The sequence below is a fragment of the Mitosporidium daphniae genome (genome assembly GCF_000760515.2).
Source record: "Mitosporidium daphniae strain UGP3 chromosome Unknown contig-67, whole genome shotgun sequence".
NCBI lineage: Eukaryota > Fungi > Microsporidia > Mitosporidium > Mitosporidium daphniae.
Genome location: NW_013546157.1, coordinates 1 through 26,690, shown reverse-complemented (window position 1 = coordinate 26,690; position 26,690 = coordinate 1). Strand labels below are relative to the sequence as shown.

General features: G+C 41.4%; 24 protein-coding genes across 24 annotated transcripts; 11 read left to right on the top strand and 13 right to left on the bottom strand.

The window, feature by feature from the left end:
• DI09_67p240 (sulfhydryl oxidase) lies at nt 1–2,067 on the top strand (the record flags this gene model as incomplete). The annotated part of the gene is made up of 1 exon (XM_013381509.1): nt 1–2,067. A coding segment is annotated over one exon (2,067 nt), but the record flags the coding sequence as incomplete, so codon positions are not given.
• Nucleotides 2,068–2,438: 371 nt separating this feature from the next.
• DI09_67p230 (uncharacterized protein) lies at nt 2,439–2,990 on the bottom strand (the record flags this gene model as incomplete). The annotated part of the gene is made up of 1 exon (XM_013381508.1): nt 2,439–2,990. One exon carries the CDS (start codon nt 2,988–2,990, stop codon nt 2,439–2,441), a length of 552 nt encoding a protein of 183 aa, XP_013236962.1.
• Nucleotides 2,991–3,583: 593 nt separating this feature from the next.
• DI09_67p220 (uncharacterized protein) lies at nt 3,584–4,749 on the bottom strand (the record flags this gene model as incomplete). Its single annotated transcript, XM_013381507.1, has 4 exons — nt 3,584–4,014; nt 4,045–4,324; nt 4,357–4,446; nt 4,468–4,749. The coding sequence occupies 4 exons, from the start codon at nt 4,747–4,749 to the stop codon at nt 3,584–3,586; spliced, it is 1,083 nt and encodes a 360-aa protein (XP_013236961.1).
• Nucleotides 4,750–5,044: 295 nt separating this feature from the next.
• On the bottom strand, nt 5,045–6,519 carry DI09_67p210 (histone chaperone Asf1; the record flags this gene model as incomplete). Its single annotated transcript, XM_013381506.1, has 3 exons — nt 5,045–5,392; nt 5,736–6,017; nt 6,271–6,519. The coding sequence occupies 3 exons, from the start codon at nt 6,517–6,519 to the stop codon at nt 5,045–5,047; spliced, it is 879 nt and encodes a 292-aa protein (XP_013236960.1).
• A 99-nt stretch (nt 6,520–6,618) lies between these two features.
• DI09_67p200 (uncharacterized protein) lies at nt 6,619–7,492 on the top strand (the record flags this gene model as incomplete). Its single annotated transcript, XM_013381505.1, has 2 exons — nt 6,619–6,727; nt 6,837–7,492. 2 exons carry the CDS (start codon nt 6,619–6,621, stop codon nt 7,490–7,492), a joined length of 765 nt encoding a protein of 254 aa, XP_013236959.1.
• Nucleotides 7,493–8,469: 977 nt separating this feature from the next.
• On the top strand, nt 8,470–8,950 carry DI09_67p190 (uncharacterized protein; the record flags this gene model as incomplete). Its single annotated transcript, XM_013381504.1, has 3 exons — nt 8,470–8,512; nt 8,537–8,692; nt 8,721–8,950. The coding sequence occupies 3 exons, from the start codon at nt 8,470–8,472 to the stop codon at nt 8,948–8,950; spliced, it is 429 nt and encodes a 142-aa protein (XP_013236958.1).
• Nucleotides 8,951–9,204: 254 nt separating this feature from the next.
• On the bottom strand, nt 9,205–10,356 carry DI09_67p180 (uncharacterized protein; the record flags this gene model as incomplete). Its single annotated transcript, XM_013381503.1, has 1 exon — nt 9,205–10,356. One exon carries the CDS (start codon nt 10,354–10,356, stop codon nt 9,205–9,207), a length of 1,152 nt encoding a protein of 383 aa, XP_013236957.1.
• A 550-nt stretch (nt 10,357–10,906) lies between these two features.
• On the top strand, nt 10,907–11,695 carry DI09_67p170 (uncharacterized protein; the record flags this gene model as incomplete). The annotated part of the gene is made up of 1 exon (XM_013381502.1): nt 10,907–11,695. One exon carries the CDS (start codon nt 10,907–10,909, stop codon nt 11,693–11,695), a length of 789 nt encoding a protein of 262 aa, XP_013236956.1.
• A 76-nt stretch (nt 11,696–11,771) lies between these two features.
• Nucleotides 11,772–12,440, top strand: DI09_67p160 (uncharacterized protein; the record flags this gene model as incomplete). Its single annotated transcript, XM_013381501.1, has 1 exon — nt 11,772–12,440. One exon carries the CDS (start codon nt 11,772–11,774, stop codon nt 12,438–12,440), a length of 669 nt encoding a protein of 222 aa, XP_013236955.1.
• A 32-nt stretch (nt 12,441–12,472) lies between these two features.
• On the top strand, nt 12,473–13,877 carry DI09_67p150 (uncharacterized protein; the record flags this gene model as incomplete). The annotated part of the gene is made up of 3 exons (XM_013381500.1): nt 12,473–12,704; nt 12,898–13,157; nt 13,194–13,877. 3 exons carry the CDS (start codon nt 12,473–12,475, stop codon nt 13,875–13,877), a joined length of 1,176 nt encoding a protein of 391 aa, XP_013236954.1.
• Nucleotides 13,878–14,039: 162 nt separating this feature from the next.
• On the bottom strand, nt 14,040–14,288 carry DI09_67p140 (uncharacterized protein; the record flags this gene model as incomplete). The annotated part of the gene is made up of 1 exon (XM_013381499.1): nt 14,040–14,288. One exon carries the CDS (start codon nt 14,286–14,288, stop codon nt 14,040–14,042), a length of 249 nt encoding a protein of 82 aa, XP_013236953.1.
• Nucleotides 14,289–14,294: 6 nt separating this feature from the next.
• Nucleotides 14,295–14,760, bottom strand: DI09_67p130 (uncharacterized protein; the record flags this gene model as incomplete). Its single annotated transcript, XM_013381498.1, has 3 exons — nt 14,295–14,413; nt 14,470–14,650; nt 14,680–14,760. The coding sequence occupies 3 exons, from the start codon at nt 14,758–14,760 to the stop codon at nt 14,295–14,297; spliced, it is 381 nt and encodes a 126-aa protein (XP_013236952.1).
• A 191-nt stretch (nt 14,761–14,951) lies between these two features.
• On the bottom strand, nt 14,952–15,896 carry DI09_67p120 (uncharacterized protein; the record flags this gene model as incomplete). The annotated part of the gene is made up of 1 exon (XM_013381497.1): nt 14,952–15,896. One exon carries the CDS (start codon nt 15,894–15,896, stop codon nt 14,952–14,954), a length of 945 nt encoding a protein of 314 aa, XP_013236951.1.
• Nucleotides 15,897–15,991: 95 nt separating this feature from the next.
• On the bottom strand, nt 15,992–16,888 carry DI09_67p110 (uncharacterized protein; the record flags this gene model as incomplete). Its single annotated transcript, XM_013381496.1, has 1 exon — nt 15,992–16,888. One exon carries the CDS (start codon nt 16,886–16,888, stop codon nt 15,992–15,994), a length of 897 nt encoding a protein of 298 aa, XP_013236950.1.
• A 371-nt stretch (nt 16,889–17,259) lies between these two features.
• Nucleotides 17,260–18,154, top strand: DI09_67p100 (proteasome subunit beta type; the record flags this gene model as incomplete). Its single annotated transcript, XM_013381495.1, has 3 exons — nt 17,260–17,455; nt 17,498–17,760; nt 17,786–18,154. 3 exons carry the CDS (start codon nt 17,260–17,262, stop codon nt 18,152–18,154), a joined length of 828 nt encoding a protein of 275 aa, XP_013236949.1.
• Nucleotides 18,138–18,485, bottom strand: DI09_67p90 (uncharacterized protein; the record flags this gene model as incomplete). The annotated part of the gene is made up of 3 exons (XM_013381518.1): nt 18,138–18,177; nt 18,204–18,381; nt 18,410–18,485. 3 exons carry the CDS (start codon nt 18,483–18,485, stop codon nt 18,138–18,140), a joined length of 294 nt encoding a protein of 97 aa, XP_013236972.1.
• A 299-nt stretch (nt 18,486–18,784) lies between these two features.
• DI09_67p80 (uncharacterized protein) lies at nt 18,785–19,315 on the bottom strand (the record flags this gene model as incomplete). The annotated part of the gene is made up of 3 exons (XM_013381517.1): nt 18,785–18,918; nt 18,949–19,050; nt 19,078–19,315. The coding sequence occupies 3 exons, from the start codon at nt 19,313–19,315 to the stop codon at nt 18,785–18,787; spliced, it is 474 nt and encodes a 157-aa protein (XP_013236971.1).
• A 363-nt stretch (nt 19,316–19,678) lies between these two features.
• On the bottom strand, nt 19,679–21,367 carry DI09_67p70 (uncharacterized protein; the record flags this gene model as incomplete). The annotated part of the gene is made up of 1 exon (XM_013381516.1): nt 19,679–21,367. One exon carries the CDS (start codon nt 21,365–21,367, stop codon nt 19,679–19,681), a length of 1,689 nt encoding a protein of 562 aa, XP_013236970.1.
• A 564-nt stretch (nt 21,368–21,931) lies between these two features.
• Nucleotides 21,932–22,502, bottom strand: DI09_67p60 (uncharacterized protein; the record flags this gene model as incomplete). Its single annotated transcript, XM_013381515.1, has 3 exons — nt 21,932–22,270; nt 22,302–22,448; nt 22,479–22,502. 3 exons carry the CDS (start codon nt 22,500–22,502, stop codon nt 21,932–21,934), a joined length of 510 nt encoding a protein of 169 aa, XP_013236969.1.
• A 141-nt stretch (nt 22,503–22,643) lies between these two features.
• Nucleotides 22,644–23,087, top strand: DI09_67p50 (uncharacterized protein; the record flags this gene model as incomplete). The annotated part of the gene is made up of 1 exon (XM_013381514.1): nt 22,644–23,087. One exon carries the CDS (start codon nt 22,644–22,646, stop codon nt 23,085–23,087), a length of 444 nt encoding a protein of 147 aa, XP_013236968.1.
• A 173-nt stretch (nt 23,088–23,260) lies between these two features.
• On the bottom strand, nt 23,261–23,898 carry DI09_67p40 (uncharacterized protein; the record flags this gene model as incomplete). The annotated part of the gene is made up of 2 exons (XM_013381513.1): nt 23,261–23,407; nt 23,458–23,898. The coding sequence occupies 2 exons, from the start codon at nt 23,896–23,898 to the stop codon at nt 23,261–23,263; spliced, it is 588 nt and encodes a 195-aa protein (XP_013236967.1).
• Nucleotides 23,899–23,918: 20 nt separating this feature from the next.
• On the top strand, nt 23,919–24,277 carry DI09_67p30 (uncharacterized protein; the record flags this gene model as incomplete). Its single annotated transcript, XM_013381512.1, has 2 exons — nt 23,919–24,126; nt 24,159–24,277. The coding sequence occupies 2 exons, from the start codon at nt 23,919–23,921 to the stop codon at nt 24,275–24,277; spliced, it is 327 nt and encodes a 108-aa protein (XP_013236966.1).
• Nucleotides 24,278–24,596: 319 nt separating this feature from the next.
• DI09_67p20 (uncharacterized protein) lies at nt 24,597–24,989 on the top strand (the record flags this gene model as incomplete). Its single annotated transcript, XM_013381511.1, has 1 exon — nt 24,597–24,989. The coding sequence occupies one exon, from the start codon at nt 24,597–24,599 to the stop codon at nt 24,987–24,989; it is 393 nt and encodes a 130-aa protein (XP_013236965.1).
• Nucleotides 24,990–25,212: 223 nt separating this feature from the next.
• Nucleotides 25,213–26,385, top strand: DI09_67p10 (DNA polymerase epsilon subunit B-like protein; the record flags this gene model as incomplete). Its single annotated transcript, XM_013381510.1, has 4 exons — nt 25,213–25,299; nt 25,353–25,602; nt 25,782–26,200; nt 26,236–26,385. The coding sequence occupies 4 exons, from the start codon at nt 25,213–25,215 to the stop codon at nt 26,383–26,385; spliced, it is 906 nt and encodes a 301-aa protein (XP_013236964.1).
• Nucleotides 26,386–26,690: the final 305 nt, after the last annotated feature.

Here is a 26,690-nt window from a genome sequence, read left to right as displayed (position 1 = left end):
GTAATTTCATCTGGAATTCTCCCTTCCCCAACAAAAGCAGAAAAAATTTCATTCGACATTTCGGATGTTCGAGATGCAGGTTTAAAGACCCCGTCTTTGGATTCATTTTGCTCTAAAATTGATAATGTTTCATTAAAGACACTCTCAAGATATGGGAGTATTAAACTGGTGCTGTCCCTTTCCAYATCTCCTTTTCAAGAAAATCCCTCTGGTTTTGAATCTGGCTCCTACACTTTTTCAGATAATGGGTATACTTTTGCGATCCCAGCGTGGCTATCAATACTTCCTAGCATCTGCACCATAATACTTGCCATTTTACTAAAGCAGTCTCTCTTGGCAATCTTTGCTGGAGCCTGGGTGGGAACCACTTTATTGTATCATGGAAATCCTCTTATTGGCTTCTTTCGAACCCTTGACACGACGCTTATTAGGGGCATATCGTCCCCGGATCATGCCTGTGTGCTCTTGTTTTGTTTGTTTATTGGAGGCATGATCGGCGTCCTTGGTGTTGGCGGTGGTGCAAATGGCCTTGCTCTGGTGGTCACAAAGTTTGCAAAAACAAGGCGAAGGGCTTCCTTGGCAACATTTTTGGTTGGGATATTAATTTTCTTTGACGACTACGCATCCTGTTTGATTTGCGGTCTAACCATGAAAGACATCACGGGGACTATGAAAATTTCAAGAGAAAAGCTCTCTTTTATTGCCGACACCTGTGCTGCAAATATCTCGACACTCTCCATAATTTCATCCTGGATTTGTATTGAAATCTCTTACATTGTCCAGGAGTTTTCCCAGCTGGGTATGGAAACTGACGGATATAGTACTTTTATCCGTGCATTACCTTATAACTTTTATCCCATCTCAATGTTGGGCTTTTGCCTTTTAGGGATAATTTTGAATAGAGATTTTGGGCCAATGCTTACTGCAGAGCGGAGAGCTCATAGAACAGGGCAGCTTGTAAAACCAGGCAGTGTCCCTTTGGGAGGAGATAATGTTGAGAGCAGCGGAGATGCTTTTCTGACCCCCAAAAAAGGGATTCGCTCACTGTGGTGGAATGCCGCCATCCCTTTTCTCGTCGTCATTACGGTTGTTGTATTTTCTATGCTTGGAGACGGCGCTTACGCAATTTCTCGATATAGGGATGTTCTTCTTTCAAAGAAATACCTTGCTGGGTTGAACCACTTTTCTTCTTTGGAGAGCCATATTGCTAGTAAAATCACCGAGATTGACAATTCATGGGGTCCCATTTCTTGGGTATCAGCAAGCGTTCCATTCAACGGTCTGCTTTGGGCCTCATTACTGGCGTCCTTTACTGCTATTATTCTTGTTGTTTCCCAAAGAATTCTTTCCATTTCCGAGGCAATGAACGCTTGGGTAAATGGGGCGAAATCAATGCTGTTCGCCGTCATTATCTTGATCTTAGCATGGGGCCTGGGTGATGTTTGTCGTCAGCTTAAAGCTGCCGAGTGGATATCTTCTTCATTGGGAAAGTCTCTGTCTGCATACATTTTCCCAACTATAGTCTTTATTACATCTTCAGCTGTAAGCTTTGCCACTGGAAGTGCATGGGGGACCATGAGTATCCTATTCCCATTGATGGTTCAAATGGCATATACTCTTCAAACGGCGGCCGACCCAGTATCTGACCCGTCTAAAAGCGTTTGTCTTTTAGCCACGGTCGCGTCCATTCTTGGAGGGGCTGTTTGGGGTAATCAATCTTCGCCGATTGCCGATTCGTGCATCATGAGTAGCGTTGCTTCCGGCTCAGATCATAATGACCATGTTTATACGCAACTGGGATATACAGTTCCGGTTGGAATCATTTCAATACTAGTGTGTAATCTTCCCATTTCGCTTGGATTGTACCCGTGGCCAGTAGGCTATGTCATTACTTTTGTATTATTTTTGAGCATATTTTTCTTGATCGGGGGACGACAGGACGCTGATGACGATCTAAACGATCCATATCTTTTAAAATGGCTTTCTAGAACGAAAGAGGATACCTCTTTCCCCAAAGGTCTGGTATCCTCCACTCCCTCGTCCATTATCATTGATGGCGGTAAGTAGCTATTTTTTGGCAATAAACTTTTCATTGTTGTAGATTTTAATGTCTTCCATTTTCGTAATCTGCTTATGATTAGGCAAACTTTTTATGATCGACGCAATACCAGTTACCAATTTCTCTGCAATTTCAGATGATGATCTATCTTACTTTTATAACAAATCAAATGACATTAACCCTATGGACGGCTCAACTCTTTATTTTCCACCGGTCGAAGAAGGCGAGATGGTCGATATGTTTACTTGGCTGCTTCTCCTTCTTGGAGTGATTGCGATCTCTGTTTTGCTCTATTTTATCTTTGAGAAGATTTTATTTCGGAACAGGAGGAAATCGCTATACTTAAAGGTTGAAGAGAGACGCATCAGAGTTCGGCCTCCTATTGTTTACTAGAATAAATATGTGAATGCTCGACCGGTTCTTTTAAAGATGATTCTTTTAGCGATTCTTGCCGAAGAAGATCTCTCACGCCGATTTTCCACCGTTCCAGAACTTTGGAGCAGTCAAAAATAGGCTTTCCCAATCGCCCGTTCACTTCGTTATGGATATCACATAGCCAGTTAGATAGGTTGACATTCGAGTCCACTTTGGGCGGGTTTGTTTGCAACTCATCCTTCAAGTGTTCCGCACAAACGTTGCATGGATAAAGCGAAGGAAGTAGATAGAAGAACTGCTGTGTTTTCATTTGGTGGTCCAAAGATGGCTTTGAGGGGTAATAGGCCGCTAGGGTATGTAAAAAGGTCCATGTCTCTCTTCCAAGCCGATCGGCATCCGGTGGCGAGGGGAACGGTTCATATTGATCTGGAAGATCCTTACCGGTACTTTCTGAGATGCCTATTGGCTTCTTTAAGGCAAATGTGGATTTCTTGACAGAGTTCATCCAATCGGTGACATTTTTACATAAACCACACCGGGCAGTTTCTTGTGTCATTTTTGAAAAAATTTAATTCAACGATGCCAATAATATCGAACTCCACACCGGAAAACAAAATCCCGCCACTGAAGGGATCGTTCCCCTTGGACCATGATGGCGATTGCAAGCCACTGCTGACACAATATTTAAAATGCCTCTCCCAACACAGAGGCCAATCCCTCCCATGTCGACCCGTTACACGGAAATATCTTGAATGTCGAATGAATAACGAGTTGATGGAAAAAGAGCCACTAACGTCTATTGGCTTTGCACCCGAGGAAATGGATGCCGATTTTATGCACAAATAGCAAGCATGCCAACGCAACCATTCAAACATTTCTCTACACATTATCAGTGATGCGGGGCAAAGAGAATAAAGTTTAATTTAGCCTCCAGCACTGGTGTTTAGATCAATGCATCTAGCCAAAAAGCGAGGCATCGAATCAAAGTCTTGTTGGAGAAATCAAGTTATGTTATTACCAATTTTGACAGGGGATTTATATATTTTTAACTGCGATCGGTGGTACCCATTAAATTCGAGATGTTATCCGTTGACACACACCGGCTTATTGATATTCTTCTATTTTTAATGCCGTTAAATGGGCGCCGGTTTATGTCTTCAACGTTTCCAGGTACAGTTCAAAAGGATCCGGGTCCTGGTTGTTGTCCTCGTCAAAATCAATCAAATCGATAACTCCTCTTTTTTCATTTAGATCAAACTGAGAAATTCTGGTGGAGAATCTATTTCTGGTGTTTGAGGAGGATCTATCCAGCTCGGAAGATACTCTGTAGTTCCTATCGATGAAATCAACGCCCAGACGAATAATGCAGAATGCATGAATCATGCCTCGGATCTTGTGATTCCTTTTTTGGGAATACCCCTTGATATCTTCAATGTGAGCAGAATTTTCATTGTTTTTTTTACCGCCCTTTTTACTGGTTTTTGTATACGAGCTTTTTGTGGGCAAATTTTCATCAAGATTCCTTAACAAGATACGGACGGCCGCGTTTCGTGCCGATTTTTTGTAAATGCTGGTGTATCCTAATTACATCAGAGGGGTTAGACCTTTACCTAGTTCCTTCCTCATTTTCTCAAAAACATAGCTGTTTTTAAAAAGCTGGACCTTCGGCTCGATTAGTTTCAGAATATGCTCCTTTGCACCAGAGAAGCAATATTGGTCCCCCTTGCTGATCTTTTCTATGATGCCCGTCTTGTTTTTCTCATCCAAATTTACTTCAAAATCTGCGCCATTTTTAACAAAGGTGGTATACAGGCCCATGGCTACTCTTTTCTTCATCTTTGTGGAGTTAAATACTGTGCATTCGAACTGCTCAACTTCTAAGATAAAAAACTTGGATTTATAACGACGAAAATCTTTCTTACCAAGTTTTCAACAGAATAATCTTCCAGCATAGAGTACATAAAATAGCACATGGGGACCCTACTTTGCAGCAGGGCCTTCAATCCGTGAGCCTCTATTTCTATTATATTTACATCTATTGGTGTGGGAAGGCCAAAGAAAGTTTCAAGCTTTTGTTTTGACTGACTTATGCGCTTTTTATATTCCAAAACCTCATCGGACAGAGATGCCACTTGGCCATTTTCGGGGGGGAAAAGTTTTTTTAGCAAAATTGAAATAATGGACGCTCTTTCCCCCCTTTTATGGCCATTAAAATTTACGGAGCCATCTGAGTTGTATGGATATAGATCCTCATCAAGATGCTCGTTTTCACGGTGTGGTTGTGTGATGATAAACTCGCTGTCCTCGCTAAACATTCAGAAGAATTAAAGGATCATTGGTGCGTGATTACTGATATCTTACAGATCCAAATGGAAACTATTTACATTTTGCTTTTAATATTCCCAATCTTATTCGATTGCAATTTGTGCGGTGGCTGGCGCGTAGGCAATTCCCTTCGATTTGTACTCGCTTAGCTTTGCTCTTAATTCGTCGTCAAAAACGCTTGCCAAAATTGTGCTCGACAAAATCATCTCAACAATCGAATATCTAAGGCCGTTACAAATTGCTTAAACCTGTTAATCAGAGCGTGGTATGAGACCGTCTCTCTTCTCAAGAGGGTAACCCAGTAGCCTTCGCCAATTGATGCCTAGATTTTGACATCCCATAAAATACCTTTAAAGCAACAGGGTTGGAAAGGAGCAGTGCTATCACTTTATAGGCTGCATCCTCCAAATCAGGATGGGAGCACCTTGGGAAAACGGCCTTCAACATTCGAATGCATATGGTGTCATTGAGCGGATATGTGGATTTTAAAACCAGAATCATAGCATTTAGGCAAGCAATTTGGACAGCAAGCTGCCTGCCGTGGTAATCCAGCAGAAATTCAATGAAATCGTTGGCAAGGGTTTTGGTAATTTCCAACCCAAGCAATGGGGCAAAAGCAATGACAGCTGAACTCTGTTCATATGTCATGTAATGACAAAATGCTTACCACAATGCTGACATCCTCAGAATACACTTGCCTGTAAATCACAGCAATAAAATGGTGCTTTTCGTCTAGTTGCCTCAATAGATTGCCCTATTGAATGCATCAATGTGGATGCCCTACCCTATCATTCTGGCAAAGGACGCAATAATTTGACATAAAGCTGAAAAGTGTAGGAAGCAATAGCGAGAACGCCTCTTTTTGTGGGTTGGCCAACGCAAACACATTGTCAACGAGCGTTTCTGATAATTCAGAGGGCCGGTAAACATTAATAAACTAAGCCAAGAAACCCCGGATAACATAACACAACGGTACCTGCGTGCAAAGCTCGATGATATTTAGAGAAAGTAAGATGTCTTCATTTGCCAATACGATGGCATTACTAAGCAGTGCCGAAAATTGCAGCTGTCCTGTAACGAAAATCGAATATTTAGCCGAAGAAAGCTCAAGGGACACCTCCAAATATCTCAATAAAACACTGACATCTTGAAGCCTAAATGTTACCCATTTAAACGCATACGTTGAAAGATACGCATAAGTGAGGAACTTGTTATCTTCTGATAGCAGATAGGGCAGAAAATCGCCCGAATTGAAGGTCTACTTTATAAAACCTACAAAAACCTTCAAGATGCATTGCTTAAGGAAACAAAAAACGGAAATTGCCGGCGAGGCCAGCAATAAAAACATCTCGTTAACAATGTCAATGTTCTAACGTTAATTATGGGCCATTCGTTCATACTTTCGTTGCGCATAATAGCCTTGATAAGATCGGCTCAAGAGCCTCACGATGAGTAGGCAATAGGGATATTCCTGTGCAAATGTATGTCTACTATCAATTTGGCGCCGGTACCTTGTGATCAGTGATAAAGGCTTCCGTATCGATAAGAGAAAAAATACTGAACAGTAAAGAATGAATGGCTCTGGTTGCACTTGAAGACCTTCCAGAGAGTAACTCCGAAAAAAGCTCCGCAAACGGCACTTGGGCTATCAGGGAAAGTGGTTCTGATGAGCTTGTGATTTTTGCATCAATTTTTGCCAAGTGGATGGCAATTTCGTCGTCCGAAAGAGGAGAAAGTTTAGTCCAATCAACACTTTGCATTAATTTTAAATTAATTTTTTGAAGATTGCTAATTTTCTCCTATTTTTGCATTGATATCACGGTTGCCTTTGGTTTGAGGGACATCAACAAGCTACACGAATGGCATCTGTTAATATTTTAAATGTAAAAATTTTAAATAATTTGGCTGCTTTTACCGATCCTCTTCGGTTTGAAATCACATTTGAATGCCTGTGCCCTTTAGACGAAGGTAGGTTGTAATTTGCTCTTCTCATGCTGCGTACATACATCTGATGAGCATGCTGATTTGATGTCTTTTATTTTACCATATTTTGTCTCCGATTTAAACTTTAATTTAGATTTGAATTGGAAGCTCATTTATGTTGGGTCCGCTGAAAGCGCAAAATATGATCAGGTCCTCGATTCAATCATGGTTGGCCCTGTTCCCGTTGGTGTTAATCGGTTTCTGTTTGAGACGGATTCTCCGCGTCCCGAACTAATCCCACAGCATGAGATACGGGGTGTGACTGTATTGCTCCTCACTTGCTCCTATGTTGAGCAAGAGTTTATCAGAATTGGGTATTACGTGGATACCGACTTTAATGATGAATTTCTCAAGGAAGTGATGCCAGATGATGCCCCCATCAACATCTCCCTGCTAAGAAGAAAAATAATCGAAGACAAGCCGCGAGTGACGAGGTTTAATATTATTTGGGATGCCGCCAAAATTGCGCAATCAAAGGCCGTTGGGAACGAGCTTTTCGAAATCCCAGAGGAGTTGCTTGCAATTAAAGAGCCTTCTAATTTTGAATATTCCGACAGCGATTTAGAAGAGAGTGACAACAGTATCGACAACGGGGACGATGATGAAATTTCAGGATCTGACGAAGAGGATATTTCGCAAACAGACAACGAGCTATCTGACGGGCTAGGGGATGACGAGGAAATCGTATCATCCGAAAACGACCACCCAAATGCGCTTCACCAAATAACTGTGATGGATACCGCCGAATAATTCCGATCCCTTGATTGTGGAGAAGACAATTATGCAAATAAACGGATCATGTCCCGTTCATCGGTATGTGATGAAACTACTTGTGAAATCACACCCTCCTCCCCGTTCCCTGATTTGTCAGATAAGGCTGTAAATTTAGCTGTTTTATTAAAAGATAAGCCTCCTATTTTTGTGGGAATCTATTTAATGATAGAAGCTATAAGCTTGTACAAATATAAGAAGAAGGAAAAGAGATAGAATCCAAGCTTGATGAAGGATTCTCGTTTATGGCGGTTTAGGAGATGGAAGATTTCGGTAGCATCGAAAAAGGCCGTTCTAGTATAGATTCTGTATGCGTGAAATGAGAGCAGTGGAATGTTCCAGGCAGACGCAAAGATCGATCCGGTCATGAAGAGCGAGATTGAGCAAAGTGCATGTATAAGGTATTCCGGGATTACGAACTGATTCAAATTTGTACAAAGATCTATTGGGTTTACATAGTCACATTCCAAATCGGAAAATAAAATTATCTACATTGTAAAAAGAACGCTTACAAAAAAGACCATTGCAAACAGCAAAAGCGCCGCCAAAATGAGGGAGAGCAAATAGATCCATGCTTCTAAAGGCATGAGAATTTCTAAATTTAAAAACAGCACAATGTTTAAACATTAATTTTGCCGATGTCCTTTAGTGTGGGGAAAGTAATTCAATTTGGCGACCTTGTTGTTTTCTACCTTTCTCCTTCCATCATGATTCCTGTAGTTTTGGAGGAATCCGGAAATATGCATTCCGTTTATGGGCTATTTAATCATGTAGATCTTGTTGGGAAGCCGTTTGGTTCCAAAGTAACCACATTGCCGTTGACTATTACCTCTTAGTGGCGTTCATCGAATGGACGCACCACGGCCTACGCACTGCGGCCGAATGCAGACCTATGGACAAACATTCTTTCCCATCGTACACAAATCATATATGCCGCCGATGCCTCCTTTATCATAATGGCCCTTGGTCTTAAGCCTGGATCCGTAGTGATTGAATGTGGTAGTTGCTGATAGCTTATTTCAGGAACTGGCAGCGCTTCTTTCTCGCACCACATTCTTCGTGCTATTGCTCCTCACGGGCATTTGTATACATTTGAATTCCATAAAGAAAGAGCAGAAGCCGCCTGCAAAGAGCTGAGATCCCATGGGCTGGGCCACGACCTGGTCGATGTTATCGCTGGTAACTGCGATGGCTTATTATTTTGTAGAAGTCGACGTAACGGTGAATGGATTTGGATCTCAAAATCGGCTTGTTTCGGCTGTTTTTCTTGATCTTCCCAATCCTTGGTCTGCTATCGTTCACGCAAAAAAAACTTTATCGCCACAGGTTTCTTTTGTTGATAATTTCAAGGGCGGCCGAATTTGTACGTTTTCCCCTTGCATTGAGCAGGTCCAAAAGGCCGTGTCAGAACTGAGGTCATCAAACTTTACAGGTTAGCGCCGGCCAAGTGACTTTCATCTTTAGATATCTGGATGGCTGAGGTTTTAATGAAGGAACATCAGATTACAAAGGCAGGCCAAACGCTTGTATCATATCCATTTACAGAAGTTAAAGGGCACACAAGTTATCTAACATTTGCCTCGCTTGCTGCATCTACTCCGCTGGCATAAATTATTATTAAAAGCACCTAAAAGAACGGTATTTCAGGGCAGGCGGTTAAATTTTGAAGCGGTTTAATTTATCTTTAAAAATCAATGGGTATGTGCGTGGGGAAAAAGGGATACAGCAGCCATTCCGAGAAATCCGCAAATCAGGACAAGAAACTTTGCTGGCGTAGATGACGAATAGGTGTGCAGTTCCGGGATTATCATTTCTATAACGGCGACAAAGAGAAAAGATCCGGCGGCAAGCCCATTTACCACCGCTGCAAGGACAGGGCCGGAAATAGAGGTCTCTTGCAGTCCAATTGAAATCAGGATTCCAAGTGGCGTTAGGCAAGAGTAAATAAATCCCAAAATGATCGAGTGAGAGATGGAGAATTTGGCTTTATACACGCTAATGCCGAGGGCAAGAGCCTCCAAACATTTGTGCGAAAAAAGTGAAATGCAAAAGGAAAACATGGCAGGCGCCGTTGATATCGATTGCACGGCTAGGCCCTCAACAAAGGAGTGAACTGAAAGGGCCAAAACAAAAAATAACGACTGCACTTTTGAGGACCCTTGTTCTAATCCCTCGACATGACAGCCTCCAAAGGCATTTACACTATGGCACTCTTGAGAGGAGGAAGGTTGATTTGGGGTTGATTTCAATGGCTCGCCGAAACCTGCCTGGCTTTGAACTGAAGATGGTGCATGGTGGCTGTGGTTGTCATTTTTTGAGGAGCAACAAACTTTATGCGCAGAGCTGGGACTGGATTTTAATTTTTCCTTTATCGGTGATGAAGAGGGCTCGGCACAATTGCGATGAGCCAAGAGCAACCTATCAATGGCTAAAAGCCCGAAAAATGAAAGGCCAAATACTAAAGAACCCCATTGAAAAGGCTCTTCGCAGCAATCATCAGCATGGTCGTGAACTGAGTGGGAATGTGATTCAGCGCCTTGATGGTGGGAGCATCCGAGTGAATGGTCATGCAACCTGCAATCATGAGCGATTGGATTGGATTTTCCATGAGCAGGTGCAATGCTTACCGAATGGACATTGATCAACGTTTCTGGAATCAAATGGAAAAATAGAGAACCAACTATCACACCACCAGCGAGACAAGTGCAAAGCGACAACACGGAAGTGCGCCATTTTGGGGAGTTAGAGCTCTTCAAAACCCAAGGTAGAAATGTAAATATTAGAGTAACAAAAAAGAGGATAATTGTCATCAGACATTTCTCCCACACCAATGCACCATCCATCGAAAAGATCTGGATAATGCAAATGCAAAAATAACGAATAAAAAGTCTATTGGTTTTAAAACGTAGCAAATCACTTTATACTTTACAAGCAAGCTTTTAATTTGCAAGCGCTTTTAATTTGCAAGCGCTTTTAATTTGCAACAAAGTTTTAATGATAAAATTTTAATTTGCAACAAAGCTTTGGAGGAGACTTTTAATGTGAAAGAGTTTCAATTAATCAATTGACCACGTTGTGGAATAAATTTCAGCGCATTTTAATTTTGCCATCTTTTTGTGTATTTATGTATTTTCAGTTCATCATTGATGACTATGGCCTTTCTAAAACACAACTGGCAAAGTCCCAATCATGTAAAACAACTTTATCCAGTTTAGAAATAGTTAAAACCGCCATAGAATATTTTGTTAAGGTAAACTATCATCTACATCAATGTAGCATCGTCAGAAGGAGCATGAGCATGCATCCCGAACTAAACGCGCAATTGAGAGCGATAAATTTTGCTTGATCACCACTAGCCAATCGATCCAGGCTCGACGTCTTGTGCATTTTGAAATGCCTTCAGAGCATACTTTTTTACCAAACATAGCGAGCAAATTGGCTGAAGACAAGTTTTGCTTTGAAGGGTTTCTTGAATGCGTAAAAAAACTCACCACGCCTAAAATCATTCCAACGGCTCCTGGCAAAAAAAAGGCCAATAAAAAGTTCAAACGGACCGAAAAGAACTTCACTACAAACTCAGAGCAGCAGCATCTTCAAGAGTCCATTTCATATTCCTTCTATCTTACTCAACTGGTTCGAATAGCCTCTGGAAAAGAAGCCACTTTTGGAAGGGGCAGATGGCCTGGAGTTGGAATTCCACTTGTAACTTTGCTTTTTACATCATCGCATGCAAACTCGTTTGCAGCACTAAATACTCAGCTTATCACCAGGTCGATTCCAACAAGCGCATCGAGTCAGTTGCTTCCCTATGACGGACCTTGTAGGTGGGATCAAAGGCTGGTTATATTTAATTTTGGAAAGGAGAAAATAGCAAACACTGGACACCTATCGAAATTGCTGCCCATCATCTTCAATGATTGTTGTTCTGTCAAAGACGTGCTGTCTAATGTGGAGCAGATATTTGGTCTCTCTTCTTCTTCTAAACACATGCTTTCTAAGGGCATTTTGGTGGGGCTAAGGATGGCCGATGCCACTGCATCCGCCACGGAAACTAAATATCATTCGATAACTGTGCGCTTTATTACGCAGAGTGATAAAGAATCTAGGTGGCCCTTTCCAGAAGATTATGCCAAAGATACCAAAAAGGTATCTCCAATCAATTTTTATTTGATAGAGAAGTGAAATTCCATCATACTCCCTTCGACCTGTGTCTGAAGATCCCATCCTGCTGCCTGAATTTCCGTGTGACAATTATTTTATGGAGGCAGATCCAAATAGCCTTTTAAAGCTTGATGTTAGCTCCAATTATCTGATTTTTTATCGGGTTAAGCGAAGGAAGAAATATGATGAAATTCCTTTTGGCGTTCTAAGGTTTCGTGGGGCTTGGAGTGCCTCTATTTATCCCCTATATCTATTTGATGTAATTTCCCTGATAATAGAGTCCAAGGAGACACACAACAAGATTCAAACGGAGGCAAGAATCTGCGACTTTTTTGAGACCAAATTACCGCCATATCTCCATTATCCTCTTGTTATGACTTTCACTGGAATGGGTCTGGCAGAGTTTATTCAAAAATATCGGCCAGCAGCGATAAATCCTAAAAGTACCAATTCAGACGCAACTATCGCCAAAGAAAAGGCAACCAAAGAGTTACTACAAGTAAACTCGCAATATAAACAGACCAGAACTCTTCTTTCGGACACCGAAAGGCTATGTCTACCACCAGATTTGTCCATATTTAGATCCTTAAAAACTGGAATACTAAAGGAAAACGAGTCCCTTAGTGACCTTCTTGAAGTACCTTCTAGCTTCCTTCAGAGCGCAACGAGCATTTTTGCTGATATCATAGCGGAGTCTATTGACAAAGGTCAAAGACTCCCAATTGATGAAATACTGCAAGGTAACATATGCCATCAAATTTTGTAGATCGTCAGCGAAAACATATGAATATCCAGAAAATGGGGTTATATGAAAATGAAATGAAATCAACACCAAGGCTTAGAAATCCATATTATATTCCCGAGACCCCTGATACGGAGGCCATGGAATCTTATTTCATATTTGACAATCCATACAAGAGTATCTCAAAACTTAGCAACACGTCTTCTATTAAAAAAAAGAGAAGAAAATTGCCGGAAAAACATATATTTGCCACACTAATTTCATGTATAAAAAATCCGGGGCGCGAAAGTAAGGTGGTAATCATATTTTCTAGGTCTCAATACTTATTTAAATTTGGTAGCACAGCTCCCTTCGCATCATCTCTCCTCCATCAAGTCGGAGCTGTGTCGCTACAAGAGAGATCAAAGATGGTGGAGCTCCCTTTCAATGTAATTTAAATTTTAAATAAACGACAGGCTGTAATTTTAATTTTAAAATTAAGATTCCATGGATTATTCAAGAGGTGGTCTAAGTTCCGCAAATACTCCCAAGCTTAGCGCATTTATCCAGCCTCCACTGAATAGATTTTTTATACCTCGACCTTTCCCTGCTTATAAAAAGCCAATAGATAGGGCTCCTGATGAAAGGGTTGGTTGCAGACATTCTGGCGTTGGCTCTTTTCTTAAACACATTCAAGATCTCTATGCCTCCTCTGCAAATTCTACTTCTGATCACAAGGATGAGGCCGAGAAAAGTTTGACGGTATTTTTTATCTTTTACTTTATTTAGAAATTGCAGCGAAAACAACTACAAGAGGAAAAGCTAGCCGAGCAAGTTAAAGAATATTCAACTTGCAAGCCATCCTTCAAGAGCGATCCTTTCAAGACTATCTTTGTTGGGAGACTCCCTTATTCCGTCACAGAGCGCCAATTGCGACGAGAATTCGAGGTTTATGGCGTTATTAAGTCTGTTGTTGTTGTTGAAAAGCCAGGAACTGCGCCTACTCCGCGTGGTTATGCGTTCATCGAGTTTGAGCGAGAGAAGAGTGCTAAAATTGCATATTTTGAGGCGGATGGAAGGAAAATTGATGGCCAGCGTCGATGCGTGGTGGATGTAGAAAGGGGGCGGACAGTCCGTGGATGGCTCCCTCGTAGGCTTGGTGGTGGTTTGGGTGGCAGTCGAAAGGGCCCAGCGGAAATTTGCAACAAAGTGTCAGGAAGGGACCCTTCCTTGCGAGGATCTGATAGAAAATCTTCGAGATCTCCTCCCCCAAGATCTCTTTCCCCTCGCCAGCCTTCTTATCGTAGACCTGTATATGAGGGAAACGAGCGAAAACGTTCTAGATCGCCAAAAACATTTCATTACTCTTACCCCGAAAATCCACCTTTGCGTCAATCCTCGTATAGGGATTATGATAAACCCTCTTACCCACGTAGATATGAGCCTTTGCCTCATCCTGCCAGTCGGAGGGACTACTTTTGATGTAGTTGTTTCCATTAAAGCTAGTACGAAACCTATGCCAACTCCCAAGTTTAGGTCATTTGATAAAATTTTAATACACGAAACTAGGGCTACAATAAACGGTGTATTAAGTTGCGTAAAACGAAGGCCCTTGGTTTCTGCAAAAATGGCGGGGCTCCTCTTCTATGGCCTGGCGATGCTGTTTTCAAACCCAGAGACGGCCTCGCTTTTACGCGCACCAAGCGAATCGAGATACGTTGTCGCCGTGGATATATGTTGCGATTTTTGTAAAGATTGCAATTCTAAGGGTACAAAAATAAAGATACCCTCCTCCAAAGCATCATCGTCAACAACATTGGATATCTCATGGCCTGAGGATATCACGGAATACATTTCATTCGAATCTTCCAACAAACTCTGAAGATCATCCATATCTCTCTACTGATTAGGGACTTGTGATACTGCTAGTTTGGTGCTGTCGATTTCTTCCAATTGTCTTTTCAAATCTTTAGATGCTAGTTTCATTGTAGACACAACGGCAAGGGAACTCTCCGCGTCTAGAAATAACAAATACAACGCATACTTATTAACCCGAGGCGCGTTTGCTCCATACCTATTTGGCGTTCCTCAATATTGACAAGTTGCTCTTCGTATATCTTTTTCTGCTTTAAAAGTTGAAGTGCCCTGTTCCTTGCTGTGGCAGAGGCAAATGAGTCTATTGCTTTTACTTGCTTGTGTAGGTCTTGCTCAATCTGTGCAATTTTGGCCCTAATCGAATTTGATCGGCCATCTAGCTGACGTTAACATGAAAAAGATAAAGTACATTTTCGATAGTGCTGTCAAGTGCCCTGGTAGTTTCTTCTATCGAGACCTTCTTTCTGCCACTGCCAAATAGCCGTTGCATTGTGATAGTAAAATAGATTTGGGATTGAATTTAATTCCGAATTTATTTACAATTTATATGCTACTTGTGACCAATTGTTACACAAAGGGTCGTCTATAATTGTCTGCTCTTCTATGCGCTTTGTTATCAAATATTTAGGGTTAATTATTTATTTATAGTGAAATTTAACAATAATTCAAGATTTTACAGCATCAATTCAAAAGGCTCTTCAACGAAAATTGCCTATCAATAGATTTATCCCTCCTCCTTCTCCTGTCAGTTGTATCAGGTATTAAATTGACTGCACTGGAGCTGCTATCTTTCCGAAGAGATATTTTTTTCCTCTCAGTTGAAGGGAATACATTTGGAATTGAAAGGGCCGTGCTAAAGGACGAGAATTCTTGATCCCGGAACTTTGAAGCAATGTAAGAAAAAGGTGGAGGCGAGTTACGTGAAAATTTGCTCTCGAATTCTTCAACATGTGAAAACGACGTGGAGGGCGAAGAAGAAGGACAAGATTCATATTCTGTGCTATTTTGGGTAGGAGATGAAAACGGTGAGGCCGAATTTGAAGAATAGGAAACATTTTGTGACAGGAAACCATCTGTCACCATGGGCTTCGTATCTAAAGGGGCAATATTGGGGAAAAGATGCATATAAGCCCCGTCTACAGCCCAAAACATCCCCTTTCCAGGCTCTCCGCCTGTGCGTGGAAGCTTGATAAAGGCTTTGTTAAGAGATAAGTTATGTCGTATTGAGTTTTGCCAACCGGGCCGAGCAGTCCTATAGTATGGATATTTTTCCAAAACATAGTTATAAATTCCAGAGAGGGTAGATCGTTTGTTGGGTGCATTATAAATAGCTTCTGCAATCAGAAAAGAGTACGATATCGGTGGCTTGATCTTTGCCGAGGATTGTTGAAATGCTGGTTGCAGTGGGCGAGCCTGGTAATCGTTAGGTATGGCTGTTCGCCTCGGACTCATCCCATTCGGGAGATTACCTTGCGAGATAGGATATTGTTGGAAATCTACACAGGGATATGAATATGGAATCGATGGGAGGGGGGCTCCTTTTTTCGAATTAAAGGAAATCACAGGTTGTGTGAAAGAATTTTCGTTTGTTTGGCCTTGCAAAAAAAGATTCTTTGACCGAAACATCATCGACCATATGAACTTGCATGGATCGGAAACAAAAATGAAAGATACACCTGATAATTGAATCAAACTAAAGGTTAAAATCCGATTTCCACTTCTTACTTGACACCAAGTTTTACGCTATTACGGCCCGTGGAGTCGATCGTATTAGGCGTGGGCCTGTGATTGGTACCGTCAATAGTGGCTCCATTTTTTCCAAGGATAACAAGTTCCCACACACCGACTATTGAATTGTATGCAAACTTGAGATGATTTCGAGAAATCAATTTTGAAATCCCAACTTTGACAAGAAGGTCATTATTTCTGCATACATCGATCGAACTACCTTCTTTTAAGGATGTATTTTCAGAGTCGACTGCACTAGATCGGCTTTGGTTTGTGCGTGAGTTGCAGTGACTCTTATTTGTGTCTTCATGATGCCGATTGATTTCGGCCTTTGAGCTACTTCGATCTGTAATAGCTTTTTCCATATATTCCTCCTGTGCATTATCCGGATCTGAAGAAGAGGAAAAGGAGGAGGAAGATTCCGGAGTTGAGCGGTGCATGGATGTCTTCACATTACCGCGACCAACGATAAAGCGTTTGTTATATATGGGGAAGCACCAATTCATCGACACAAGAAGGCAGTATTGGTCAGAAGACGAGGCATCGTCGCTCCTGTCCGGAGAGAAAGACTCAGAGGCTGATTTATGCCTTTTGACACGCACTTCGTCATTTTTGTCTGTCACGGGAGCTAGAACTGCGCTCGAGAACGATAAAAGTGCCTCTGCTAGCACGCCATCGTCTGGGTCGTACGAAGATGGTGGATGTCGAGCACCTGGCAAAGAGCCAAATTGGGACAATGCTTGTTGAGCATGGTTCTCTTTGGCACTTTTGGTGGGATAACTTGCAAGCGCATAGTCACGCAGCAAGTCTCCAGTCTGATTATAATAGTAGAGAGATATATTTGAATTCGTAAGCGAGTTTAACCCTCGCGACTGATCACACCCATCCATAACCTCAGAAGAGGGCTAACAGAGAGTTATAAATCAATCAACTTACATCAATAGCCTGTGTTGAGATGGTAGACATTTATAGAACTATCAACAGAATTTCGAGTTAATTATCAATAATATTTGTAAATCAAGTGCTAACAGTAATCTAGGGCACGGGATCTTCCATCAATGGACTATATCCAATAGATTTATTGGCTGATTTGGTAAGCAGTTTTTGATTTGTCAATTTTTCGATTAACTCCGTAATTGAACATTTCTTTTGTAAAATTAAATAAACATTGTTTTTAAATTTACAAATTTAAAAGAAATTTAAAAACTTTCCGTCGCAATGCCCCAACCATCAGCTGTCCTTGTAGATTCGACTTTTCGCCATGATGGGAATTTTATTACTGCGCCCAATTGCAATGTATTCCTATGAGATTTATAGAAATAGGCGATTGAGTTCATTCATAAACATATCATTTCTACCCCCAGCCATCAACATCGAAAGCCAAAGGGCGATACTGCCCAAGATGGCCAGGCCCCATGTGCACCTCTATCGCTTAACCATGGTACGACGACGCTTGGGTTTAAATTTGCGCATGGAGTTCTAATTGCCGTTGATTCAAGAGCAACCTCTGGTTCTTATATTGGTACCAAATGAACATTCAATTCTCGTAGCTTCTCAAACTGTCAAGAAGGTTATTGAGATAAATCCATTTCTCCTTGGAACAATGGCCGGCGGTGCTGCGGATTGTTCATATTGGGAGCGGGTCCTTGGTGTTCATTGCCGTCTTTATGAGCTAAAGAACAAGGAGCGAATCTCGGTAGCTGCAGCTTCAAAGACCCTCGCAAATATGGTTTTGCAGTATCGTGGAATGGGGCTTTCCATGGTAAGTTTCGTGTAAATCATCATAGGGAACTATGGTCGCTGGATGGGACAAAAAAGGCCCTGGTCTTTTCTATGTCGATTCAGATGGCACACGTTTAGAGGGCAATCTTTTCTCTGTTGGCTCTGGCTCTACATTTGCTTACGGAATATTAGATTCAGAATATCGGTATGATCTTTCCATCGATGAGGCCGTTGACTTGGGGCAGCGGGCTATTTACCATGCCACCCATAGGGACGCCTATTCTGGTGGCACTGTTTTAGGTTTGCTTATTAGAAAAAGGTTATTTTTATTAGTATATGTCGTCAAAAAGGATGGTTGGGTCTGTATGGGCCGCACAGACGTCATGGAAATTCACAAGCGTCGAATGGAGAAGAACGCTACGCCCTCCACGTAACATACACATCATCAGTCCGAAATCTTTCTTGATAAAAATAAAAAATTACCGTTGAGTCACTGCGGTATCCTCGATAGCTAGTATTCCCGGCCCAGTTTGATGCGAAAGAGCCCCAGCGCATGCTATCATGGCTCCATTATCAATACAATATCTCTCATCGATGGCGTAAAGTGTGCTTCCCCTTTCGGCAACCATGCCAGCCATCATTTCTTGTAAGCGCAAATTGCCTAAAAATAGACCGGCTACTTTAAATACATCCAACACCACCGACAATCAAAACCTCGTCAGAGGCGACATGAGACAGTGCTCTCTCCGTCACTTCTACTAGCATCGAAAATATTGTCTCCTGCAGCGAAAAACAATAATCCTCAATAGAATACGTGGGATGCTTCCCGGATGAATAAGCTTTCTCAATTGCGGAAAGAATCCCAGAAAAAGATACATCCATTCCCTTAACGGAATATGGAAGTGGAAGGAGATGCTTTCCTTTCCTGGAGGAATAAAGATTTATAAAATACCTTGCGGCAATTTCAATATTATAGCCAGGACTAGGGTCATTAGATATCTTAACGGTGCGTGCGAAACGGTCCAAGCAATTACCAACAGCTATATCAACGGTTTCCCCCAGAATCATATATCTGCAAGAAATACATTAGCAAATGGAAACCTTTTGTTTGAATATGCAATGACTTGCGTATTGCCGCCACTGACATATAAGATCACAGGATCCTTTGCTCCGGTAATAGATCTTCCCATTTCGATATCTGTGATGGTAAATCGAAAACATATCTTACGGCCAATACAATGATTCACAGGAACTAGCGGTTTTTTCCATAACAAAGCAAGGATTCTTGCCACAACGGCCATACTATGAAGTGGCGCGCCAAGCCCGGGTCCTTTGAATGATTAATGTTGTGCAATACCTTGGGTAAAGCAAATGCAGTCAAGATCTTTAGGAGACAAGTTTGATTCACAGAGAGCATTCCTGATCAACCCCAATATATTAGCTCGATGATGAGCGGCGGTTTCTTTTGGTAGAAATCCTTCACCAATCGGAGCTATAAATGTTTTCCGTATATTTGAAAGAACTGCCTTATCGGAAGATCTATAAATGCCAACACCAACTTTGTTAGCTGAGCCCTCGATGCCTAATGCAATCATTAAATAATTTAAAACATCCAAAATTCAATTTAATACATCAGAATAAGGTATCAACTAAGAGGCATATTAATTTCGCCGACGCTCATATAGAATAGGTGCATATATGAGGTAGGAAGTCACGAAAGAGATTGTTAGATTAAGTTAAATATATTTATATTAAATTATTTTGTCAGCCCAATATCTACGGCCATACACACTGGAAAACACCGGGTCTCGTCCGATCCCCGAAGTCAAGCCAGTGCTGGCGCAGTCAGTACTATGATGGGTGACCGCATGGGAATACTGCGTGCTGTAGGTTCTATTTTTTTGAAACCATTTTGTACTTGAATTGGAATAGGTTTAATAAATAGTACAATTTCTAGGCTAAGCAGCACAGGCAATATGTCCATACAAAATAATATCGCCCGAATCTTCCCTTGATAGCTTTAGTAATAAAATCCTCAATTTATCAAGGGCTTCTTTTCTTCCCTTTGACGCAGCAAGTTGATACCATTGAAGAGCCTCCGAAGTGGATTGGCTTACGCCAGAGCCTTCTTCTAAAGCCTCACCATAATGGAGCATTCCAAGAGCATATCCGGCTTGGGCGGAGCGTTTAAACCACAGTGTTGCCAGTTCAGAATCGGAGGCCGTTCCTCTGCCCTCCAAGTAAAAAAGGCCCAGGCGATCCATGGCACGGGAGTGTCCTTTGAACGCAGCAGATTCGTATAGCTTAAAAGCCGTGCGATAACACTGTTCAATACCGTTTCCTCTTTCATAGCAATATCCCAAATTACAGATGGCATAGGAAAGGTCCTGGGCAGCGGCCTTTTGATACCATTCCACAGCAGCTCTGGCGTCTTTTGGAATAAAGGTTTCGTGAAGCCCTAGCTCACATAGACTTCCCATAATGTTTTGGGCCAATGCAACGCCATTTTGTGCAGCCCGCTCAAACCAATGCAAACATTTTTGTAAATTTTTTTCACACCCGATACCATTCTTGTAGCAGTAAGCAAGAGATAGTTGGGCTGGTCCGTGACCGCACTCGGAGGCCTTGAGATACCAAGAGTATGCTTCGCTGGGATTAACAAGAACGCCGAATCCGTTTTGGTAGCAATGCCCAAGCGAATGGAAGGCAAAGAGATGGCCCTGTGCAGCAGATTTCTCAAATAGCAGGAACGCCTTCTCTAGGTCACGCGGGACTCCTTCACCTGATTGATAACAATGTCCGAGATTGTGCAAAGCCCGGGGATGTCCCTGAGTAGCTGCTTTGGCATACCACCAAACGGCAAGACTAGCATCCTTGGGAAGACCGATTCCTTGTTGATAGCAGTACCCAAGGTTAGATTGTGCCCAAGGGTATCCTTGCTCTGCAGCTAGACGATAAAGAGAAACGGCTTGCTGGGTATTGACGGGGAGGCCGCCAATACCATATTCATAAAAGTAACCAAGAGCAGATTGCGCATAAGCATTGCCGGCATCTGCAGCTAATTTGTAGTAATAAACTGCCTTTTCAAAATCTTGTGGAACTCCCTTTGAGCCATCTTCGTAGCAGCAGCCTAAATTGAAGAGGGCAACGGTATCGATTGGCGAAGAGACATCCTCAACTGCCTTCTGATAATAAAAAATTGATTGTGAAAAGTCTTTTTCAACCCCAAATCCCTCGCCAAAGCAATATCCGAGAATGCCAAAAGCTCTTGAAAGACCTTGATCGGCCGCTCGCTTGTAAAGGGCGAAAGCCTTGATTTCATCCTTCGCACACCCAAGACCATCGTGATAACATACGCCAAGACAGTACAAAGCGGCCCCTAGATCATTTTGGGCAGCCCTGTTTAGCCAGGAGAGAGCTCCTACTGAGCCATGGGCAGCCAAAGTATCGGCCCAGTGCTCGGCTTCATTTTTATCAATCGGAAGGCCTGGTCGGCCATACTTTCGCAAAAAAGACATCCTCGACTGAGCCAGCGGAACGTTTCCTTTTTCTGCAGCGAGAACATAGGCAGACTCGGCCAACGAATAGTTGGTGCAGGTCCCAAGCCCAAACTCATAGCAAAAGCCAAGAGCAGAAATGGCATTCATTGAAATGCCTTGGATACATGCTTGCTTGAGCAGCAAAAAAGCCTCTTCAAATCGAGAACTATCGTTCGAGAACAAGATAGCTTCTCCTGCTGATTCATACTTCTTTGTCAGGGCGGAGCAAAGAATGATCTGGCTAGGATTTGAGAGCGTAGGGGGAAGCGATAATTTTCTTGAGGGATACAGGGTGACTTGGTCAAGTCTATTCCTGTTGCACAATGGGTGTGGGTCCAAAGATAAAAGACGGTTTGAACCCAGTAGCCCAATTTCCCTCTCAATCCGCTTTTGGTCCGCCCACGCACCTATGTATTCGAATAGATTCATAAAGGAAGGAAAGGTTGGCAAAATCCGGCGATATTTAACAGAAAAAATAACTTGAACTTGATTTGTATTGGATAATAACAAAGAACGCCAATCACGTTTTGCTGCCGAGCATAACTGATAATGCAACCAATTAAAAATAAAAGTTCAAATGCAGATTTTGTCGTCACCCTTGGAAATTACCAATGGCAAAAATTATTTTGAAATTTTCTTTTAATGTTTACATCAATAAGTTTACAACAGTGGTTAGGTTTCTATTGAGGAGAACAGCAGCTTAATGTCAGCCTCAATTTCATGGTCTTTTAGCGCTTGATATGTCGAGGGAAGGGCAACAGTTTGCCTTCCCGCTCCTTTTCCATTGAGCAGGATGCTGGCAATATTATCTTCTGAAGAAGGATCCACTTTTGGCAAAGAGTTTCCCCTTTTTCGGAGCTTTCTCAACGGCCTCAGTGGGGCAATTTGGGAAACAGATGAGAGTTTTGGTAACTCGCAAGAATCAGAGACATCGCTTTCTATCCAGTGCCACTTTTTTCGCTTCTGTTGCAGGTCAGTTAGAATCTTGGCCTTTACTTGGTTCTTAACCCCCTTTGATGATTTTAAATAAAAAGCAGCGTACCTCATACTCCCTGTTAATTTCACTTATTTCTTTAATGTAAATTCGTTCCATCATTTCATCTTCTGCTCGTCGACGTTCGTCGATTAGCTTGACATATTGGGTTTGATGATCAAGTAAAATTTCACACTGATGTTTCAGGTCCGCTTGCTTCACTAGAAATTGGCATATAAATCTTACACTCCCAAAGCCTTTTGATGTCATTGATAATATTTGAAGGCGGCTCGGGCTTTGCTGACGCCACATCAGGGGGTAGCGAAGAACTATTTGCTTGCTCTTTGACCATAAATTTTAAATTTATTTTGGAATTTGTTTCCTCCGACCGACGTGATAAAATTTTCAATTATGGTACTTCGAAAGCAAAATTTAGAAACATTCTGCTCATTTTTTTCCACGGAATCTTCATCTCACTTGAGTAACGAGCAAAAATGTATCAACTACCTACTTAATCTGGAATCGTACAACGAATCCATACGAAACTTGCCCAGTGGAAACCTGTCGTCTAATTTGTATTCCATTCTTGCCAAGCTGTTCTCGGATGATCATGAAATTGAGTCTTTGAAGGATTTAAACATGTCTGAAGTTGAGCTTTTCATCTTTCGAAAACTAATAGCGGACCTGGACCAGAATGTTAAAGCGTATGTGCCAAATCTTGCTGTAATACATGAGCATTTAAAGAACAAGCTTGAGTGTACCCACTCACTTCATATGAAAAATGGGAAGAATCCATTTTCCATTAAAGCCCACATGCTAGATGTGATGGCTTTGACAAGAAGATGTCCCCCATAATTGTACATGCAAATAAAAGTGATTCTTTGTTCGGCTTTTAACAAATATTTATAATAAGTTATACTAATCTACTAGACAAGAAAGAACATTTCCCAAAGGTATTTCTTTTGATAACAAATTTTGCAATTCCCTTTTTGAGAGCCATGCATAGGCAATATAATCTGATCCCACAGTTATGGGAGGAAATGGCAGCAGAGTTTCAATTCGAAAGTAGAACGTCTAAATAAAGGAATTCGAAATACCTTATTGGCGGTCTGTTGGAAATCAAATGGAGCATTGCCAGGCACATAAAAATTTGGCTCTGCACCGCTAAAAAGGGTCTTTGCATGGTCTGTTGCCACCTAAGTACAAGTAAAAGGCCGACGAATACCTTGTGCAAGGGAGTTTCAAATGAACCATCAACATATTCAATTGTAGGGAATTCCCAAAACTCGAAAAGGGGCCTTTTAATAACCAAAAAAAGCTTCTCGCTTGGATTTCTATTGGGGTCCGTTATGGGGAGCGAGTTTGCTTGCTCGATCAAGCTCGTGGCAGCATTATCAGCATCTTCCAAAGAAAGCTGGCCAGGCTCATTCGATTGGAGTGTGGAGGCAGTCTTCGAATCTGCCTCGGAAAGCAGTCCCAGCGAAAGTTTAAAGGGACCACGAGAGAGTTCTTTTTCTACTTCGTAAAAGTATTTTTGATAAGCCTTTTCAAATGCTGTTTTTTCTATTTGGATGATTGGAGACCTTTGAATTATTAATGAGATTTGGAAAAGCGCTTTCGACGAAAAACGCCCAAGGGAGCGCCTATGCAAACTAGAAATTGACATAAAATAAAATTTATTTCAAAATGAACAGAGCTGAAGTATTGGGCCTGTACAAGTCAATACTTCGGCTTCACAGATCGCTTCCTATGGAGTTCAAGATTCTGGGAGATCGATATTGCAGACAGGAATTTAGAAATCACAAAAGCGTCACTGATCCCGGTTTACTCACGGATTTTATACACGAATGGAAAACATACAAAGAACACGTAGAAGCTAGCAAAAAGGGTAAAGGTAAATTTAAATAATGTCGCTGATAAAAACAGAGACGCTTGAAAGGCTCGGAAAAACTCTTACACACTCTCAAATTAATTCCCTGTCAACTGAGCAAGTTGGACAGTTACACACTCTTTGGGAGGAAACCAATAAGCCCTTCCTTATCTAAGCATCGGCTTGGAGTCTCAATTATGAAGATTTTTTGATGAAATTCCAAATCAACAGCCTTAAAGCCATTATTTACGGAAATCACCAACAGTTGATAAGTATTTATGGTAAATATTTAACGAACCCTCAATAAAGGCTATATTATGACCCTATCTGAGAGATGATGTCTCCATTTAGCAGAAAGGACTCTATGTGTCATCAGCTGTTTCTTTAACGAGCATGTTTTTTGATAGGATTGAAATCGGCGCAAAGGGTACAGGTTTACCAGCAGTCCGGAATTAGGAATATTTGCCGTTAAATTAATTAGTTTTTAAACGCCAATGGAATTGAGCGCTCCTGTAAAAAGAAAAACCATTTGGCGGGTTTTGACAAAGAATAATGGGATCTCCGTCACACCTCAGGCATTGAGCCTTTTGTTGCACTATAATATATCCTCAGAGGAGGAGCTTTTGAATTACCTTAATGAGATGACTGAAATATGTAGAGGCGAAAATGGTTCCTATCTACTTGTAATTTTCCTAGTGACTCTTCTTTCGGATTTGTTGGCGCAAGAATTTATGTCTTTGATAAAATCGAAGCATCAATTATTGAGCATCCAAAGAGCCACGGAAGAATCATCACTTGCTGGCAACACAACGCCTTCGATCGAAATCCTTTCTTCTGAAAAGACCACGTCAATGCTATGGGACTCGAAAGCATCCAAATTTATATAGTAAGATGATATTTTTGATGATAGTAATGAAAAGCCCAAGCCATTGTTACACTCTGCTGAAGATAAGATAGATGTCCTTGCCTCCAGATTTTCATTCATTCAACATAATTGCGCAAACGTGCTAAACAAGAACTTGGTACTCATGAAATATTTACGGGATGTAGGTGCTTTCCATTAATTCCCTATTTGGCGTTGACAGAAATTCAACGAAAAAGATCAAAATTATGGGTATTTTGCAGATTGGAAACAAAGGACAATTGATACTAGAAGATTTGGACTCTACTCTTGAATTGAAAATTACGGAACTAACTGTAGGTAACATAATCTCGTCATTGCTTAGAACATAAATGGAATATTTACACAGGGATCGATAGTTCTTTTATCCGGACAACTATCCGGTACCTCTTTAATAGTTGAGGAAATCGATCAGCCGGAAGGTTTGCAATACTCGAAAATGTTCGATTGCTTTTTTAACCAAAGACCCTCTTTATCTCTCGCCAATCCATGGAAAAATGCAGAATTTTTTGCGTACGCGCCAAGAAGCCAAAAAGCTCCAAATGGTGAACGCGTTTACATTTTTTCAGATGTTTGGTTTAACGACCCGGCCGTAATTAGTATGTTTTATAAGAATAGACAATTCCTGCTTTTTCAAGGCTGCTGAAAATGCTTCTCGAAAATACTGGCCATTCGCCCATATTAATCGCACTTATTGGGCCTTTTTTTAGGAAAGGCATCCCGCTCTACAATGGTACCCTGGCTCTTTTATTTCCAGATACTTTTATCGAGTTTGTAGCGCTTGTAAAGCAGATTGGAGAAAGCATTAAATTTCTGTTTCTTAGCGGTACTTTGCCGAAAAACGAATCGGTTAATTCTTCTCTATTTATTCCGCAAGAATTTCCAGCCGAATTACAAAAGAGGCTCTCCTTTGAAAATGCCATATTTTCGAGCAATCCAACGCGGTACCAGGGAATTGCTAATGATGGTAGAGTGAGAATTTCCCTGAAAAGGCAATTGCTTTTGTTTTCTTTGCTGTACTCGGCATGTTATGTTAAAAATTCGCTTTTTCCTCTCCCTTCGACCGATCCCGAGTTTTTAAAAAGTATATTTCATTCCATCTCAAGACAGTCTATTCTGTGCCATTTTCCTGATAATATCCAGCCCAGCTTTTACAACAGACACTCAGCATTATCACTTTGTCCCGAAGTCGATGCAGTATGTGTTGCGTTTGCTCTTATTTTATGCTTTAGGTAATCATCAGCGATACTCTATTACCCTCTTGTGTTCACAGCATTGATGGCACAAACTTTGCAAATTGCGGGTCATTTTCGTCGACCTCCACCTACTTGTCATATAACGCAGATACCAATGAAATTGACATTGAAAATTTGTGTTTGTAGTTTTTAATGTTGAATAAATCCCAAAACTCCTTACGAAAGCAGGGTTTGTATCTGCGAGTGAAGTTGACATAGAAAATCTCCATAGTCCTTCCCGAAAGAATTCTTATCATGGCACATGTATTGGGCAAATTCAGCTTCGTAGGAATCCAATTGCTGCCGTACGACAATAAACTTTTTTGGCGAAAATGCTTTCTGCTCAAGCTGGTTGATGAACGATTGCACAGTTAAATTAACACTACTTCCAGTATTTGGCAGTGAAACCTAGTTGATGAGTTGAGCATTCGATCATGATACCAATTGAGGGG